At 51.0% G+C, this 19,336-nt stretch overlaps 1 protein-coding gene across 1 annotated transcript; it reads right to left on the minus strand.

Moving 5' to 3' along the window:
* Hand1 (heart and neural crest derivatives expressed 1) lies at window positions 1–3,161 on the minus strand. Its single transcript, XM_003473206.3, has 2 exons — window positions 2,343–3,161; window positions 1–896 (listed from the first exon to the last, which is right to left on the minus strand). Exons 1-2 carry the CDS (start codon window positions 2,883–2,885, stop codon window positions 792–794), a joined length of 648 nt encoding a protein of 215 aa, XP_003473254.1. The 5' UTR covers window positions 2,886–3,161; the 3' UTR covers window positions 1–791.
* Window positions 3,162–19,336: the final 16,175 nt, after the last annotated feature.

Consider the following 19,336-nt stretch of genomic DNA (forward strand, 5'->3'; position numbering starts at 1 on the left):
TTCCAGCGATATCGGAAAACGTTTTATTAGTCAAGAGCGCAGATGCTGTTTTGGCAAAGGGAGGGCGGTGAGTGGTCTTACAGGTCTGAGGTAGAAGAGGGTGGGGCCGGGCGGGCAACACCTGAGCGCAACAGGCTTGGTAGGTAGTTTAAATACATAAAAACTTTACGGCGCGGGGAAGGTTTTTATTTAGAAAGGAGGGAGGAAGAGAGACAGAAGAGAGACAGAGAGGCACTAGGTAGGAAGTGCAGCAATAAAAATAAAATCAAAACACTGCGGTTTTAAAGGGAGCAACAAAAGTCTGCCCCCGGCCTTGCTGCTTTTGGTTCTATTTTCCTGGCGGAAAACTGTTGATTCCTCTTACTGCATTTCTACTCAAGAAGACGCCTGGGGGATTTTGACGCGAAGTGGGGCAGGGGGAAGACAGAGTCAGGCCTGCGCTTGGGGGTTCTGAATTGGGCACAGCAGGGTTGGATGGGAGGGTCTTTGGGCGCTTGGGTTCCGTAGTCCATGAGTCGCCCTCAGTTAGAGGAAATGGAGATATACATATACATATATATATAAATTTCTCTTTCTCTTAATGTATTTTAAAACAATTTCAAAGGACATTGCACGTGCGATCCAAGTGTGTGGTTGCGGCCGGCGACCTGCCAGCGCTGGGCAGAGGCTGTGCGTACACTCCTGCACGAGCCCCGGAAGCCCAGAGCCTGGCCTTCGCCACCGCCTTCCGCCTTCCTCTTGTCCCGGGCGCGGTCGGCCAGCGGGGCCAGGTCCTCACGCAGGTCTGGGGCTCACTGGTTTAGCTCCAGCGCCCAGACTTGCTGCGGCCAGCCGGTGCGCCCTTTAATCCTCTTCTCGCTTGGGCCCAGGGCAGGCGGAAAGCCTTCGTGCTGCGGCTGCCAGACACATGGGGAAAGGGGCGAGAGAGAACAGGTTTAAATCGTTCTGCTCCGATTCACCCGGACTGGGGGTAGGGGTGCGGGGAAGGTGCAGAGAGCTGTGACTTCCAGGCTTTAAACAAGTGACGGATTTCTGTTTGCAAAATAGGCAAACAGGCTCATAAATTAGCCTTTATGCGCCAAGTCCTGGGATGTGGGATGGGATGGGGATGATGGGGAGGTTTGGTAGCAAGAATTTTCTGCATTGGGTGAAACCGGTGCGCGCACGTTTGGCTCTGGGCACCTAAGGGAGGCCGAAGGGTGTTGGAAGTTGGCACGGATGGGAATCAACTATTTCCCGGCTCATAGACCTGTTCCCACTACCTGCAGGTCCCACCAACTTCCCTAGATTAGCAACTGGCTTCCACACACAGGGCTTGGTGCGCTGGAGCCGCCGATGGGCGCCTCGGGTGGCTGGGCAGAGGAAGGCACCGGCCTGGCCCCGAGGTCTCCTTCCTGGCTCCTGGAGCAGCCACCCGGCCTTTCTACTTACAGGAGGCAGCGCCGCGTGGGGCCCCAGGACCCGCCCTACAGTTACGTCCTAGGAGGCGCTCCCGGGGCCCAGGGCAGCGGCTTGGCGACCCGAGGCCTGTGCGCGCCTCCGGGTCCCCAGGTGAGCTCGCCGCCGCCGATCACCGCAGGCGCCGCGGTGCCGCCGCGCACTCACTCGCCAAGTCCGGAAATCGCGGCGCCCCAGATCCTGCCGCCCGGAGCGCTAGGTTAGCATCACCTTAACTGGGGAGGATCCAGACAGGCCGAGTGGGGGCTCCGAAGCCAGTAGCTCTTGTGCTTGTTTACATTCAAAACCTCTGGGGTTGCCCGCAAAGCCAGCCCCAGAGGGGTGGAGCAGGCGGCGCACGCTGCGGACTGAGGACTGGCCCTGTCGTACCCCCACCTCGGGCGCACTCCTCAGGTAGGTGCGCTTGGCTTTGTCCCACCAGGGGACACCTTCTCTCCCCACCTGTACAGTCACGAAAATAGATGATCCTCTCCCGAAAGGGCCCCTTAAACCCGGCCACTGGGCCCTGTCACGTTCAAGCAAACTGAAGTCACAGACTCCCGCTTGCGTTCTTAACCCGGCTTCCAGGAGAATGCAGGGCGGGGCCTGCTCCTCCGAATTGGCAGCAAAATGGGCACTTTCTTGGGACCGAGGCTCCCCCGTACGCTCCTGGAGAGGGCCCCAGAGCCTCTGGAAAGCTTTGGGTTCTCTGTTCGCTGGGCCTGGCGAGCGCTGTCCTAGGGCACGCTGACTCTGTCGCGAATCGGCCTCCCACTGCACACGCTCTCACGCTGTGACCGGCTCTACAACTCCCTGTGCCTTTTCAAAAGCGCACAGCCCGGCCACTGCCTGCCCTGCCGGCGCCCCGCCCGCGCCCTGAGCCATCGCCTGCAGGCCCCACTCACCAGCTCCCTTTTCCGCTTGCTCTCTCGGCTCGCGTCGGCCTTCTTGAGCTCCGCCTTGAAGGCCTCGGGGTCGCCAGCCTGTGCGTCCTTGGCCAGCACGTCCATCAGATAGGCGATGTAGCTGGTGGCCAGGCGCAGGGTCTTGATCTTGGAGAGCTTGGTGTCGGCCGGCACGTTGGGGATGCACTCGCGCAGCTCGGCGAACGCGCTGTTAATGCTCTCCGTGCGTCTGCGCTCCTTCTTGGGTCCCGAGCCTTTCCGCCGGCCCAGGCGGCCCCCAAGCGCCTCCAGCCGCCCGGGGCTCTGGCCAGGCCTGGCATCGGGACCGTAGGCGGCTGCGGCCACAGCGGCTGCGGGTGGCGGCCCGCCTGCAGGGAAGTCCGGGGCTGCGTCCGCCGGGCTCAGCAGCCAGCTCTGGAAGTAGGGCCGCTCCTGGTGACAGCGGGAGGCCGGGCCAAAGAGGAAGGGCTCGTGGAGCATGGGGTGCGCGGGGTGTGGGTGGTGATGGTGGTGATGGTGTGCGTAGCTGCCCACGAGGTTCATGTTGGAGAGGCTCCTGGCCTGCGCCGCCAGCCCAGTTAGCGCCGCCCCATGCGCCCCCACAGACGACCGGGGCCACCCGTGGGCTCCCGGGCCGCGCGGTGCTGGGCGCCGGCTTTCAGAGAGTCCTGGGCAGGGCTGAAGATGGCACCGCGCACTCAATCGTAGCCAGGACGACCCGTTTAACCCTTCTGCGGACTCCCTTTCAGGGTCTGGCTTATATAAGGCCGCAGCTTTGATGTCAAACTCTCCCCGGAGCCAATGGCGGGGGGCGGGAGGAGGGAAGGGGGGTGGCCGTCCCAGGGTCTACTGGAAAAGCCACAGACTGCAGCCGCCAGGCGACAGGGAGAGGCCCCGCCTCCGACGCGGATCTCACGCTCCCGCCTAGGAGGCGGGGGCTGTACTGGTGACAGAGGCTGCAGCTGCCCCCGAAGGTTGCAGACCCACCCCTGTGCATCCAAGGAAAAGAACCTAGAATCGGGAGGAAAGAAAGCCTTCGCCTAAAGTCCACTTCTTAGTTTTACAGACAGGGAAACTGAGACCCAGAGAGGGAAGAGGAAAAGAGAAGGTCCTTGGTTCTCGGCTGAGTTCAGAATAAAGGTTCCAGCCGCTCCCAATCCAGAACTCCAATGCGGGTGCTCGGCCTGGGAGGCAGCAGAGGCCTCAGTGCGCCTCCCCAGCACCTCCGCCCCGCCCGTCTCCATCTGCCGCTTCTGGGAGGACTGGGAGCCAGGCACATGCCCTGTGGTACCCAGCAGCTAGTCCCCAACAGTGTCATCAGTCTGGCCGGCTGCTCCTGGCCAGCAGAGAAGCTTACCCGCCAGGTGGGAGTGGGGGACGGTAGAGGTCCGGACTTCAAGCCTGTGGACATTTACCGGTTGGCGGATTGTTCCGGGCTCCAGGGCCTGAGGTCTGCTCCTCTCACTTCCCAGGCGCCTGATGGAGTCAAAGGGCCAGCAGGCCTGGCTGACGTAAAAGCGGTCTGGCCTCCGCCTTAGCCCTCAGGCGTGTGGCCGCTGTGTGTCCACAGCAGGGCTTGCAGAGAGAGCTGGGAACAGGGCTGTGCTGGGTTCCTCTACCCAAAGCTGCCCTGAGAATGCTGGATTCTGTAAAGACACTGTTGCAGAAGATCACACTTTGGGGAACACACACAGAGGGCACCAAGCCTACACAGCATGGGGCGGCTGGAAGACAAGGCAGATACTGGGGGCACCTTGTACCCACCCTTGAAGAGGCTGTCAGGGCTGCTGGGCCCTTCCTGTTTCCCGTGGGGCTGGGCCCTTGCCTGTGGTCTGATTCTCTCCATGGGGCGATTTCCCAGGCTCCAGTGAGAACCTGGGAATCCCATGGGGGCCACATTTCCAGCTGGGACTCTTGTCACTTCTCCTTAAGGTACCTTGCTAGGAGATGTCCACGTACCTGGGGGTGTCAGAGCTCCACAACCTTTCCCAGCTAGACCTCTCCCCTAGGTGGGGTAGAGGGAAAGTTCCTACCTGTCAAAAAGCAGTGTTGAGGTTAGAGTGAAGAGGATTACATGAATAGTTTTTTTTAAGAGGGAAAATCATTATTTATGCAATCACTCAAAAATTGTTTATCCATGAGGACGCTGTGGTCGGCACAGTTACCAGTCCAAAGGCAGAGAGAGAAGGCCCAGGTCTCTCCCTAGGCAGATAGGGATCCCAAGGTCCAAGCAGAATAAACAACTTTTCTCTGGGCCCAGCAGTGGCAGTGCACGTGGAGCAGAGGTGTACTCTGCCTGCCGTGATAAAGATAATTTGTAAAACCCAAGGAATGCAAGAGTGAGACATTATCCATGCCGTGGGTGTGCGTGTGTATTTCTGTGGGGACACACATTCTTTTAGAGCGTCCATGGAAGGGGACGATCACCTAGGTTAGAGCAGGCTGTGTCCACTTGTGGGAGCTCACTGGGGCTGAGCACCCTGGAGGTGTAGGAGGTGGCGGAACCCAGGGAGGTCCTGGTTTTCCTGCCTGAGGCTGGCTGCAAACCCGCCGCTTTTCCCGGCGCCTGGCGCCAGCAGCCCTGGGGTTGGGCTCAGCTCTTGGAGCCAGAGGCTCGCAGGGAGGGAGCGCCCCGGCGCCCGGTTCGGAGGCGGCTCCCAGCCTGGAGGCGCTCTTGAGTGAGCATTTGCAAGTAAGGTAGATGGAGTACAGTAATTACGCCTGAGGAGTGGACCTCCGTCCACAAGGCAGGCACGCCCAGCCTTTGTCCTAGTCTGAGGGGGGTGCTCAGCAGCTCCAGTAGGAAGCTTCCAGTCACACACAGCCGTGTCCATGTACACAGCTCTCTGGCACCTGCAAAAGTGCAACTATTCAGACAGCACCCCAAAGTCCATGCACCCCCATGGCAATGCACACATCCACAGTACACACAGCATCTCAAAGCCCAGGCATTCCTGGGGTCTGACACATTGCCTCTGTCACTCATGGGTGCACATCAGCTGCAGATGTGTCACGGTGGGGGGTGCACACCCATCCCTACCCTCAGGAATACACTCCCATCCCTACCCTCAGGAGTACATGACAACCCAGTCACATAGCCCGGGCACAGAAATTCTAAGTGTATGCAGACGACATAATCTTACTGTCACAATTACACACACATGCAAAAAGTTCATATTTTTTCACAACTTCCAATTGTATTCACACCACAAACTTCCCAAAATTCATTAGACCAGCTGGGGTGTAAGCACGTCCATGTGTAGGATCAGATATTCAGGGGACTCAGGCAGGAGGATCACTTGAGTCCAAGAATTTGATTAGACACCACCTGGGCAGCATAGTGGAACTCAGTCTGAAAAAAACAAACTAGCCCTGTGCAGGCATGATGACAATAGCCTGTAATGCCAGGACTCTGGGAGGCTGAGACAGGAGGATTGCAAATTAGAGCCACATCTGTCAATTTAGCAACTTAGTGAGACTGTCCCAAAAAGTAAAAGAAGGCAGGGTCAGGGATATAGCTTAGCTATTTGAGTGCCTGCCTGGCAAATGCAGTACGAAAGAAAGAGAGAGAGAGAAAGAAAAGGAAAGAAATAAATCCCCCCAAATTAAAAATAAATCAATAAAAAACAGATAGGGATGTGGCTTAGTGTGAAGGCCCTGGGTTCGAACCCCAATATGCAAAAGAAAACAAAACCCACTATACAACATTACTATATATACACGTGCTCACAAATGGACATTCTCACATTACACAGGCACAGAAATCTCACACATGCAGTTGACAGGGTCAGCCTTGTCTGAAGAGTCACTTTCACAGTCCTTAAAGATGAGATTGCACTATGGTGTACTGGGTCTCCGGGTACCCACAATGACTCCCTGTGAAATACACTGCTACCCACATGTAGCTCCCCCATCCTCTCACCCACGCACCCACATGTGTCCCTGTGACTTTCCCGACATTAGACAGCATGCAGGTCATTCAGGGATGTATGTGCCTTCTAGGAAACCAGCTAGGTGCTCACCAGACTAGGTGAGGGTCCCCAGGACACCGCCCCTTCTAGAGGGCCCCAGGACTGCCTGGCACCAACTACCCTGTGAATGTAAAGGAGCCAGGCTATCCCAGCCACCAGTGCCAGGGTCAGCCCTGTGACCTTCCCCTTTGCCCACCCGTCCTGTGGTGCCCTCACTGGGAACACAGCCTGAAGGGACTTGCTGGGCTGGGAGTGGGGTCACCCCAGGCAGAACGTTTATGCCAGAGCAAATCAGTCTCCCAAGTGCTCGCAAAGCCAGCAGGGCTCAAGATCCTGAGGAGTGTGCAGAGCTCCAGGGCCAGGAGGACCTGGGGAGGATGTTCTCTCCTTCACCACCCCCAGGCTAAAGGGGGCGCTGGGGCCTAGGAGTTTGACCAAAAATGTTTTTGGCTGGCGGTCAAAACGTGTGGTTTCCAGTTCAATTCTAGCCTTGTCTAGGACCTTACTTTGCTCCTTTCTAGCTCTGAGCCTCAGTTTCCCCCTCTGTGAAAAAAGCAAATAGGACTGACCCCCACTGTTGATGGGCTCACCCTGGCTCCTGTGCCCTGGGCCCCAAAGGGAGGGCTCCTTCTCTACCCAGACCCTAGGAGCCAGGGGCCCTCGGGTCCTGCTGGCCAGTTCTCAGGTCCCCTGCAGTGCCCCCAACCTGCCTCACTCAACTAGTACAGTGGCTTCAGCAATTTGGGCTCTCAGAATTTCCAATGCACGCAGCTCAGTTCTTCCCCCAGTTGCACTGGTGAGGCTGGGCAGGACCTTTCCCTCCATTTCACGGAAGATCACGTTAAAGGCGTTCTCAGGGCAGCGGGCAGAGCAGTTAAACCAGGTGCTACCATTCTTCTCTGTTCAAACCCTCAGTTTCCTCCTCTGTCACTGGGGACACAGTAACACCCACCCCGCCCAGAGGACTGGTGTAAACTGAACTGAAATGGTGTGGGTGCGGAGCTCAGCTTGCTAACGGTAGCCCTGGTTAAAGGTGGTTCTGCTGGTTAGGAGTATGAGTTCCCCAAGAAGAACTGAATTACACGCAGCTACAACGCTAGAGAGCTCTTCTGGGGGGAAGAGGCCAGGCTGCCCCGGTCCTGACCCCATTAATGACCACCTGGGGCCCTTCCTTCTTCCTACCTACCCTGCAGAACTCAGCTGCCTGAGGGCTGGAGACCAGGTAGGAGGACTGGGTTCCCAGAGACCTGCATTCCGGGTCCCCTTCCAACAACATTTGCCTTGCTAAATGACTTTGAAGGGTTCCGGCCTTAGTTACCCCATCTGTGCAATGGACGCCTAAGATACCTGAGCCGCCTGGAGTGAGGGCAGGATCCCTCTCCTGCTCCCCTCACTCCCCGCCCCTACAAAGGGCAAGCCGGGCAAGGCGCCTACCACAAAACCTGCTCCCCACCACCGCGTCCTGTGACCTTGACGCCACGGGCAATCCCCGCACTGGACCCCTTATCTAAATAGGGCAGTAAATCAAGGACCTGTCAGGGTCCGGGTAATTACAGGAACTCCATAAAAAGGACCCGGCCGGCCGCCTGTTTATATTAGCACGGTGTAAAATATTCTCGCTGTCTTGGGGAATCGCGTCGCACAGTAACGCACCATAAATCAGCCCGCGGGCCATTTACCCCGCAGTTTGAGCCGGCAGAGCCCTTAAACATTTCTCTGCGTATCTAGAGGGTCTAGGACTTTCCAACCTGGAGCTGGAGGGGGCCAGGAAGAGATAGGCAGGGGGCGATTTCTCCAGGGAAACTCTTAGCTTATGAAACTTCCTACCCTTTACCGGTTTACTGGGGAGAGCAGCTAAGACCAACTTACTCTCCAGAGAAGGGCAGGGCCGCCCCTGAAAGCACCCAGTGACGGAGGAGGGGCAGAGAAGTGGCTGAGAGCCCGGAGCTCCAAGGAGCCCCAGGGTCCTGGCGGGCTTTGTCCTGGCTTTTGAGTCCTCTGGGAGGAGTGGTCCAAGCTTTCACCTATTCACTTGGGGGTTTCTTGGAGTTCCTGGCATTTGAATGGTTTGGTGTGCAGTGAGACCTCGGATTCCTGGTCCATTACCACATTTTTTTTACTGATGGCAAAAGAGGCCAGAGCATGGGAAAGGACTGGCCCAAGGACACGGCTAGAAAGCCAAGACCCATGCTGGTCTACAGGGCTGCACCGGCCCTGAGGAAAACCTCTGTGTGTGTGTGTGTGTGTGTGTGTGTGTGTGTGTGTGTGTGAGCTGTTATATCTGTATCAGTCTCAAAAAAGCAAAATCTGTTTAAGGTAAGCCTGCTGCTGCCGCCCCTTGTCTAATGAGTAATGTAAATCAGGCTTATGGAAAAAGAATATTACATTTTCTGTATCTTTCCTCCCGGCAAGGGACCTGAGGATTCCAGGAGAATTAAACAAGTACGTGTTTTTTCCCCCTTTTTCTGTGGTCCTCCCCCTATTCCCTTTCTTTTCCGAAGTCCGTAAATGACAACGTGTTTACACTCGTTTTATGTCGTCTGAGCTTTGTCCCGGCTCCGTTCCCTCCTCTGTGTATTTTCCGCACGGAGAGATGTCTGCTTCGGGAAGCGTTCAACCTAAACAGAACCCCGTCTGATTGGAAAATGTATTTATTTGAAAAATCGTAACTCACGGTTTTGGTGAAAGCAGCCCCTAAATTTATGGGATTGCGAAGGTCGTAAATCAAAAGGTGCTGGACATCCCCACCCCTGCTGTCCCTGCAGCCTGGCCAGGTCCCCCAACATCAGGACATCTCCTCCCCATCCAGTGAGCCCTGCTCCGTGCTGGCCAGCAGGCAGGTGGATTTGTCTCTGCTTGGTTTAACCTAATTCCGTTGCTTTCAGGGCAATCTCCTTCCAGTCACCTTCAGAGTGTCTGGTTTCAGGCGATGCGTGATGCATTCCTCGCTCGCTGGGACTCTTGTTTTAAGTGGGCAGGTTTTGTGAGGTTTGTTCGTTGCTCCACCCCAGGCACCATCCTTGACCCGCCAATCCATAGTGCGGGGCTGTTTTATGCTAAGAGCTTTATCTCCTCTACAGGTTTTAAATGTCTGACCATTTCTTCTCACATCACGGGATTTTTTTTTTCTTCCTTTTCTGTGTAATCTGAATTTTGCAGCAAATGAATCAGTTCTACTTCAGCTGTCACCAGGATCCCCCTGCCAGCCAAACCCAGCTGAGGGCCCCAAGTAGGGGAGTGTGGAGCTGGACGTAAGTCCTCAGCAGTGACAGCAGCGGAGCTGGCACAGAGGGAGGCGAGGAGGCCTTGCTAGCCAGTCCTGGTGAGATGGGCTCGCTCGGGAGGCCTTCCCAAGCAATCACCCGGGTTACCTCCCAAGTGGTCCAAGGATGAGCCGCAGGTCTTCACCACCCCTACCCTGAGGAGGAACCCGGCGGATGGCGCAGTCCCCTGCAGGCTAGAGCTAGCCCTGCCCAGTTCTGTCTCTTTCCAACGATCTGCGCTTCCCAGGCAGAGTCTCCCGCCGGGAAAAGGGCTTTCCACCCTAGCTAGCTGCTGTCTCCAGGAGTGAATTTGAGGATGCCTGCAAAACGTTGTTGCTTTTTTCCCCAGGATAAGTGAGGGAGTGTGTGAGGGCCACCGCAGCCAGCCGTGGGGCACCGAGGTCCACCGCCAGCTCCACCAGCACTGCCTGGCTCCCAGTCCAACCATTGCTGCTAAACCCTCCGCCCCTACACAGATTGCCAGGCGCAATCTGTACGCGTGGTAGCATTTAGTTCAAAGAAATGCGATAAATTTCTTTAGAGAAAACCAGTCAGACCAACCTAGCTGTGCTGGGAGATAAAGACCTGATGTGAGGTAGAAAGTGTGAGCCGGGGAGGCTGCCCTGCCACCGTACTCCCTTAAAATTTGGGGCTGAGGATGCTAAAGAGGGGTGCCCTTCCTTCTTGGAGCTTATTTCTCCTGGTCTCAAGTGGCCTGGCCCTCAGGGGCCACTTATTATCCAGCGCTGCTGACCAGAGCAGAACAGTGCTCTAAACACAGCTTTGGGTGGAGGTGGGAATGGGGGGTCTGAGGACCAAGGCTTGGTGGGCTGGGAGAGGGTGGGAGCAGAGCCCCTGCACTGCCTGGGGAGAAGCCCAGGCTTCTCTGCCGCCCTTTCTTTCCATGGGCTTTTAGGAGTTTGCAGGCAAGAAACTGTAGCATGATGGGTCTTATTATTTCAAACGCGGCCAGGCTACATCCATCATCTTTCCCATAATGGTCAATTGTAAACACACTTTAAAAGAGAAAAACAAAAAACGGGATTTAGGATCGACACTGGAAAAATGCTTAGCACTGGCCTGGCTGAGGAGCTGGCAGTCTCTCCAGTCCCTTGGGAGAGAAGTGAAGTGTTTGGGGTTTGTTTTTTTCTTCTTCCACTTTTTTCAATTGAATTTCTAAGTCTCCAGGGGGTCTTCTTTGTCTCTTTAATTGAAGGAGAAAAGTTCTTCATTACGACAACGTTGAGCATGGGAATCAGAGGGCCTTGGCTTTGGAACAGAAAGCGGTGTGGCTGCCCCGCAAACTCAGCAAACTGAGTGGCGGCGTTCTCTCTACGTGAACCTTCTCCCTGGACACAGGGACATTTGCGTCATGTCACCCACACATACCAGTGGACGCAAGATTGTTCTCATTAGCTGCCCAAAGCCCACCCAGTACATGAAGCAAAGAATAAGAAGTCACAGTGAAACCCGGCTCCAAACTCAAACCAACTGCTGGCAGTTATTAAATTCAGTTTCTTCCATGCAAGCAAAGCCCCCCCCCCACAACAAAAGTCAATTTTTAAAAAAGTAACAAAGGTGGCAGAAGAGAGAACAGAAAAGAAAGCCCCAGAAACCAGAGCAGAAATTAATTTAATTACCTCTTCTCCCCTGCCATAAATTCCGCAGAGGAAATCAAATCTTTCTGTACATGTGTACAAAAGCCAATCAGTCTACCGAGCTCGCCAAAATTCATTATGTCTCTAATCGGGGATCCTAATTGAATGAAATGGAATGTACCAAGCGACCAGGCATCCACGGAGCCAGGTTTTTCCAAGGGTGTTTGCCACGGAGCCAGAGGGAATAAACATCACAGGATGGAACCACACACTCATCAGCCCCTTTCAGGGAGACCGGTGGAGCCGGGGGCTGGCAGATGCATCCTAACATTCTGCGTCAGATTGTAATGGAATATTTCTCATAAACAGCCAAGTGTCTCTCCCAGCCACGCACCTGACATGTTTTTTGCTGTTTAACTTCAGATCTGACAGATGATGATAACCTGGGAAAGAGAGAGGTTACAAATGCAGAGGGCTGTAGGACTGGCCAGTGTAAAGGGCGCCTGCTTAAGAATTAGGACAGGGCTGTGATTTGTAGGGCCCGGAAAGGGCTGTTATGCAACCCACAGCAAGCAGGCGGCAGGAGGAGAGGGGACTGCAGGGTGGGAGGGAGGCTCGGATTCCGGGCTCTGGGCTCTGAGCTCTAAGCTCCGGGCTCTGGGCTGCTCTCTAAGGGCAAGGCCGCCGGCCACGAGTTCTGTATTCTGAACCCACCTCCACCCCACCCCCAGCACTGTGCTGTAGAGGGCCGCACTGATTTACAGCACCTGTGAAAGCCACATAATGGGCGCAATTAGCTGTGGCATAGACAAAAGAGGTAAGAAAGGTACAAGTTGACTATTTCTATAAAAGGTAAATGGTAAATCTGTTCCAGGGCCAATTTAAGAAAAAAACGAAAGAAAGAAAAAATCATTGCTCCTTTCTTTTCCACTTGAGAATCATCCTACTGTTAGTTCTCCGCGTTCAGTGGATGTCGCAGTCTTGGGGAACAGATCTCCAGTAGCTGTAGGGGAGAGGTGGGCAAGCAGCCTGCATTTTCAACACAGCTCACAGAAGAGCCTGGTGCAGGGACACACTTTGGAATCTGACTTGTGTGGGCAAAGCGGGTATTCACGTAGATACTCGAACTATTTATTTACAAAAATTCTTTTTCTGCAAGGCATGTTGCCACAGCCTATAATCCCAGTATTCAGGAGGCTGAGGCAGGAAGATTGCCTCAAGTTCAAGGCCAGCCTCGGATATGTAGTTGGTTCAAAGCCCTGTCTCAAAAAAGAAAAAGAAAACATTTTTCTTGTAAGCTATGTGGCACTTGCAAAGTTCATATACATATGTACATATGTGAGTGATACAAGTTTACTATGAAAGAATAGGACAGTATAGGAAAAAATAGGAGGAAAATTAAAACTTCCTTGGGCTCAACCGTCCATCTAGGCTCTGTGGGCTGGAATTTTGCCCTCAAAACTTCCCCGAACCTTCCTGGAATGAGGGCTCTATTTCTGCGGCCCTACTGCTAACACAGTGCCTTTCTGGCGTGTGATAGAGCTTCCTGAAACTATTTATGGAAGGAAATAATTGGTTAAATGAATCTGTGGCATTAGATAATTTCTAAAGTCACTGCCAATCCTAATGCTCTATTTTTCATTTTCTGCTCTGTGGAAAAAAAACCTAATTGCACAAACTCAGATGTATTTGTCACTTGGGTTCTTGACATTTAAACTCGAGTGTTTCTCCTCTGTGTCTTGTCACTGGACCTGACAGCTTTCTGCCTGCTCTATCAGATATTAGTTTTGGGTTGCCTTGGCCCGAGGCAGCCCAGCCAACTGCTAGGGTGGAGTGGAGGAGCGCAGTCCCCACCTCGTACCCAAAAGGTGGTGGTGTAGATTTTTTCCGACTCCACCAAAATTACACAGATAACACCAGAAATAGGACAGCTGGGCGCTTTCAGCTCACAGATGTTCAATTGTTCCCTGAAATTCTGAAGCAGGACCCTTGCACCTGTGGCTGCCTGCTAAAGGCAGCTACTTGAGCTTCCCTATGGCCGTGCCTTTCACGCAGTGCTGGGCGAGGGCACTAGAGAACTAGGATTCAAACCCAGGGCTTCCTGAATCCAAAGTTCTTGTGTGTTGTTACCCTTTGTTTGGTTTTGCAGTACTGAGGAAGGAACCCAGGGCCTCAAAGTGAGCTACACTCTAGCCTTTTTTAGTTTTTGAGACTGAGTGTCATTAAGTTGCCTGAGGTGGGTTAGAATTTGCAGTTCTCCTGTTTCAGCCTCCTGAGTAAAAGTCCTTGCTTTTGACTGCAATTGTGTGTGTGTGTGTGTGTGTGTGTGTTTGAAGAAGCAGGATAATTACAATGCTAAAAATATTTAAAATTCTATAATAATATTGTAACAACAGTATGTAATGACAATAAATTATAACAATAGGTATATTATATATGTAAAATAGAAGTTATATAGTATAAATTAAAAGTTGTGTATTTTTGCTTTATATGTAAAGTAAAACAGTTGTGATACATGTAGGTTTATATATTCATTTGGTTCAGTTTTTGCAGCATTGAAGATCAAACCCAGGGCCTCATAAATACTAGGCAAGTGCTCAACCACTAGCTGTATCTCACATTTACAATAAATATTATTATTTATTGTAATTTATTTGCCAAGTAAATAAACTTATTTGTAATTACTAAAATGTGTGAACCTGCCACCCAATGTGCTGTTTTATTCTCTTCTCACTAAATACTTTATGCTAAGTTCAGGGTTTTTTGTGGTACTGGGGATCGAACTCATGACCTCACACTTGCCAAGCAGGCACTTATGCCTCTGAGCTAAATCCCCAGCCTCAGGTTTTTTTTTTTTAACAGCTGAATTATTTAACTTTTGGGGAGGGGGTGTGAGACAGGATCCCGCTATGTGGTCCAGGCTGGCCTTACGCTCACTCTGTGTAACCACACTGACCTCCAACTCACAGTGATCCTCCTGCCTCAGCCTCCCAAGTGCTGGGATTGCAGGGATTCACCACCACGCCCAGCCTAAGTCTCGTTTTAATAGTGGCATCTGTAGGACTGATCCTGAGGTTACAAACCCCACAGGAAAGGAGCCAAATTTTTTTGTGTTCAAACATCTCCTCTAGGGCCCAGCACAGAACCTGCACATAGAAAGACTCGTTGCTTATTTATGGAATCGAAAGAGAGAAGAGTGACTAATGCACCTAATGCAGACAGTCTTGAGGAGATGCCCCTGGCAGCACCTCACCGCAGTCAGGTGCACCCCTCACCTGCTGGGACAGGAGCCGGGAGCAGGACAATCCTCCAGGAGCAGGGCTGCAGGTTGTGGATGCTCAAGGCACATACTCACTGCTGGGATCATCGGGATGCATTCTGGGGAACAGCTTTATTGAGATATAACACATATAAAGTACATGTACTTTCAATTCTTTTTTTTTTTTTTTTTTGTCTTTTTCATTTTTATCGGTACCGGGGATCGAACTCACAACTGCCTGCTTGCAAGGCAGGCGCTTATGCCGCTGAGCTAAATCTCCAGCTCCCAGTACATGTACTTTCACTAAGCTTTATTTTGGAATTATTTTAGACAGAAAAGTTGCAGAAATAATGCAGTTTCTATACACGCTTTACCACCATTTTCCTAGTGTTACGGTCTACCCTAAGGGCGCTGACACCTGGATTAAACCAGACTCCAGATTTTCAGATGTCTCTAGTTTGTTGATTTATGCCCCTTTTCTGTGCCAGAACCTAGCCTAAGTTGCTTCTTTCTTGTGTGTGTGTGTATCTTTTTTTGAGACAGGGTCTCACCATGCAACTCAGGCTCGCCTTGGGCTCACTTCGTAGCCCAGGCTGGTCTCAAACTTGCAGTGATCCTCCTGCCTCAGCCTCCCGAGTGCTGGAACTACAGGTGTGCACCACCATGCCCAGCTGGTCAAGTTGTTTCTACTACAATTTATACTTGACTAGCTAATTTTTGTTTACGTCATCATTCTCAACAACTTTTAAAGTCTCAGGCAAGTTAGTGAAATGGAACTAAAATAGATTCTTTGCTGCCTCCTTCCTAAGGAAAATTGTGCTTCTGGCTCTGTCCTGTCATATGAGACCCCTGTACCCCAGGGACTGTCCTACCTTGATGGTGACACATTTGCAGGACTCTGTGATTTGTACGGTGCTAAATTCTGCGTCTCCAGCCACTGCTACCCCTGTGTCAGCCAAGTTCTCCAGAATGATTTAAGGTTTGCGTCTTGTGGTCCAGGAAGTTGTACCCGTGCCCATTTATCCTTCTAGAACAAGCTTCCAGGGAGAAGGTGAACATGATCTGTGTTCATCAGGACGTGTTAGACACGCTGAGGGCATCAAGACTCAGAACACTGGATTAGACTAGCTGACTGTGAGAAACACACACGAGGGGAAGACACGGAACTGGGATAAAGCTCGGAGACTGTGCGCAATCCCTGGGAGACACTAAAATCACCATTAGGTGCTGTATCAGGTTCCCTTCCTCCCTCCTGCCTTCCTTCCTTTCTTTTTTGTGCTGAGAGTCTCAGGACCTCACCCATGCCAGGCAGGCGCTGTGCCACTCAGCTGAATCCCCGGCTTCTATTTTTGCCTTTCTTAATTTTCCACATTGACTGAAAGTTTTTGTGTTTTGCCTTTTCTCTTTCCATCCTGGAGATTCCCACTGAGTTTACAGTTTTGACATTACACGGCTGAGTTACCCTGGCTGAACTTAAACTTTGTTATTCTCCTGCCTCAGCCTCCCAGAGTTCTGGCGTTTACCACAATTTTAAATTTTATAATTAAAAAATAAAAAATTTTAAATTATACAACCTAAAATATAATTTGTATAATTGTATTAATATACAACCTAAAATATAATTTCTACGAGAGGAGACAGTCAATAAGAGAAAGCACTTTGCACAAGCCACACTGGCACTCACTGGTAGTGTGTTAGGCAGGGTGGTAAATAATTCAGACAGATGATCTCATCCCTCCCCCGAAGTACTCTAGCAGAAGAGTGTAGTCATTACACTTAAGGAGCAGAGAGACTTGGACCACTGAGTCTCCAAATTAATTTATAGGAAGAGGAAGAAGGCGTGAGAAGAACTAGTCCCACAAAGTACCAGTGGATGGACCACAGAAAGCCAGCCGGGATCCACTAAGCTCTATTAGCGTTACCTAAGGTGCTGCTGTTCAGAATTGTGTGACCCTGGCCCCATCCGGAACCTACTGAATGGAACTCTCCGTTTGAAAGACTTTCCGAGTGACTCACACGTACTACACTGAAGTTTGAGACACCTAGTAACTGAAGATAGTTCATATAGAATCTGTGTGTGTGTGTGCGTGTGTGTGGCTGTGTGTTTGTATTTGCTCTGGCTGATACCATTTTGCTGGGAAATAGAGGCATAGCTTCATGAATTGAATGTTTTTAAAGTGCATCTCATGGTGTTTTCACGGATTATGAAAACACCTTAATGGATTGCAATCAGATTTTAAAAAAAAGAATAGAATAGAAAATTTCAAGGTGTATATCATGGGTGTTCTGCTTGAAACTTTTTTGTGTGGTGTGTGTGTGAGTGTGCGTGCGCGTGCATACACACAGAGGAAAATGTATATCTCACGTTCTCTTCATCAGGAAAGTTTCAACTGGTCTTCACACTGTGGCCTGACACAACCGTGGGATTCCAGGCTGATATTTAGAGGTGTGCTCGATTGGCTTCCTATTTCTGATAAATTTAGAAACTCTAAAAGAAGCCGGGGACGGGTGTTGGGAGGAGAACAGGAGTTTCAGAGAGCCTGGAGCCCAGGCTGATTCCCATCTCGGCAGACTCCAGGCCGGCAGTGGAGGGACTGGCCCAAGGTCTCACCGCAAAACCGGGGTTTTGGAAAGAGATGCATAACAATGCCAACAATGTCGGGTCTTTCCTCCCTTTTTGTCTCAAGCCTGAAAGTCCTGGGGGCTGGGGCGGTCTGGACTGGAGGCCTGGCGGCCTGGGGGACATGACTCTGGAATGTGTTGGGGAAACAAGACGCCTTCTCTTGCAGGCCCGACAAGCCAACAGGCCTACGTGTGGCAGGAATGGGCTCTGGTTATCTGCCACCGCCTCTGTTTCGTTTGGTCTGTCAACTCCAGCAACAAAGTGCCCCCAACGTGTGAGGCTTGATAAAGATGGGAAGGTAAGAGGGCAGGGGGCAGGACATCAGGGACCAGAGGCTGAGAGATGGCCCAGAAATCTGCTTCTATGTCCCCTCCCCAAGGGCTCGGGAGGCCAGTGGGAGTCTCCCTTCCCGGGAGGGACCCCTAACTTCTCTGGTGGCTGCATTGATCCCATTTCTAGATAAAACTCTGGGAACCTGGATGCCGGATCAGAGGATTCAGGCTTTTAAAAGAAGCTTGTCATCTTATCCTGCCGTATGTATTATTATCATCATTATTTTAACACAAAAAAAGCAGCACAGAGAACTTGGGAAAGAAAAAGAAAATCTGCAATCCTGTGATGCCCAGATCACTGTGTTTAACATTAAGGTGTGCGTGTTCCCGGAATGCGGTCACAGAATATCCTGTGTGATTTTCTCGTTTATTAATTTGTTGGGGCATTGATGAATTCATTCACATTATGGGCATCTGATGGGAAATAAAGAATTATTAACAATCATTAGATTTTTAAAAATATGATAAGGACATTGTATGTATGCTTTTTATCTATAATTATTTTATTAAATTTATTTTTTGATACTGGGGTCTATAATTATTTTATTAATTAATTAATTTATTTATTTTTGATACTAGGGATCGAACTCATGACCTTGTACTTGCCGGGCAGGCACTGTGCTGCTGAATTATATCCCTGACCCTGTACTAATGCTTTTGGGGAAGGGGAAAGAATCATTTATTCTGGGTTTTTTTTTCCTCATTTTTTTTTTTCCAGTACTAGGGATTGGACCCAGTGCTTTTGCACTAAACTACAATGCCAGGCCTTTTGGGTTTTTTTTGTTTTTTTGAGATGGGGTATTTCTGATTTGCCCAACTTGGTTCACACTTGTAACCCTCCTGTCTCAGCCTCCCAGAATGCTAGAATTACTGGTGTACATCATTATACCTGACTTAAGTGAGATATTATCTTGGGTTCTCTCCACACTAGTGTGGTAGTAGACATAAATTGATGATGCTCTTCCATCCAACTTTAAAAATAAAAAGGTTTTTTCAATATTATTTTTTTTTTCTTTCTGAGACAGGGTTTTGCTATGCAGTTCACGCTAAGCTTGAGTTCACTTTGTAGCACAGGCTGACCTCAAATTCACAGCAACCCTCCTGCCTCAGCCTCCCAAGTGCTGCGATTACAGGCATGCACAGCCATGCCTGGTTTACAATATTATTTTCTAATGGTAATTTTTTACTCTTATTTTAGTCACAGATCCCATTTAGAATTTTAAACCAGCTACAGATCTACTTCCCAGAAGAACCTCACATTCCACTTTCCACCCACAATTTTAGGAGGTTCACAGCCCCCCCAAATCCATTGCCAGATCTAAGGTGAAGAACTACCCACTCAGTCCAGGGGTGTGGCTCAGTGGTGGAGCAAGATGCTGGATTTGATACTTAACACCACAAAAAGAAGAAGAAACCTACAACTCGATTCTTCTCTTAGAAGATTGCAGGATATTCTTTAATTATATGAACCATAATTTACTTACCCAATACTCCATTCTTCAAAATTTTTTACAATCATTTTTATTCACAAAACACCCTATTTACCTTTGCGTGAATTTTCTCTAGTTTTTTGTTCTGTTTTGTTTTGTTTTGTATCAGGAAATGAACTCAGGACCCTGCACTGGCCAGGCCGGCACTTATGCCACTGAGCTATATCCCTGGCCTGCTTGCATATTCTTTAGGACAAATTCCTAGAAGAATCTAAGGAAAGGCCTACTTTCGGAGTTTCTCTTACAGCGTCTCTTGTTAACATTTTTAACCCTTTCTGTCTCTGGAGTCACGCCACAGACCCAAGCCTGGCTGACACTCTAGCAACCTGTCCTTGGGGCTGAGATCTTCCTTTCTGAGCCTCAGTGTCCCTGTCCTTAAACAGGAGGAGGTTAGCTGGGGGAGCATTCATTGAGTTCATGCACACAGGGCGCGAACTGAGCTGTTTTTCCCTCTTCAT

Source organism: Cavia porcellus, unplaced genomic scaffold, assembly GCF_034190915.1.
Source record: "Cavia porcellus strain 051 isolate PalLab524CR breed Dunkin Hartley unplaced genomic scaffold, mCavPor4.1 scaffold_19, whole genome shotgun sequence".
Taxonomy (NCBI): domain Eukaryota; kingdom Metazoa; phylum Chordata; class Mammalia; order Rodentia; family Caviidae; genus Cavia; species Cavia porcellus.

Excerpts from the sequence above, each read along its gene's own strand:
- Hand1 (XM_003473206.3), bottom strand. The coding sequence starts at position 2,885 with ATGAACCTCGTGGGCAGCTACGCACACCATCACCACCATCACCACCCA. Across the intron at positions 897-2,342 it reads GCAAGCGGAAAAGGGAGCTG|CCGCAGCACGAAGGCTTTCC; the intron begins GTGAGTGGGGCC and ends TGTGTCTGGCAG.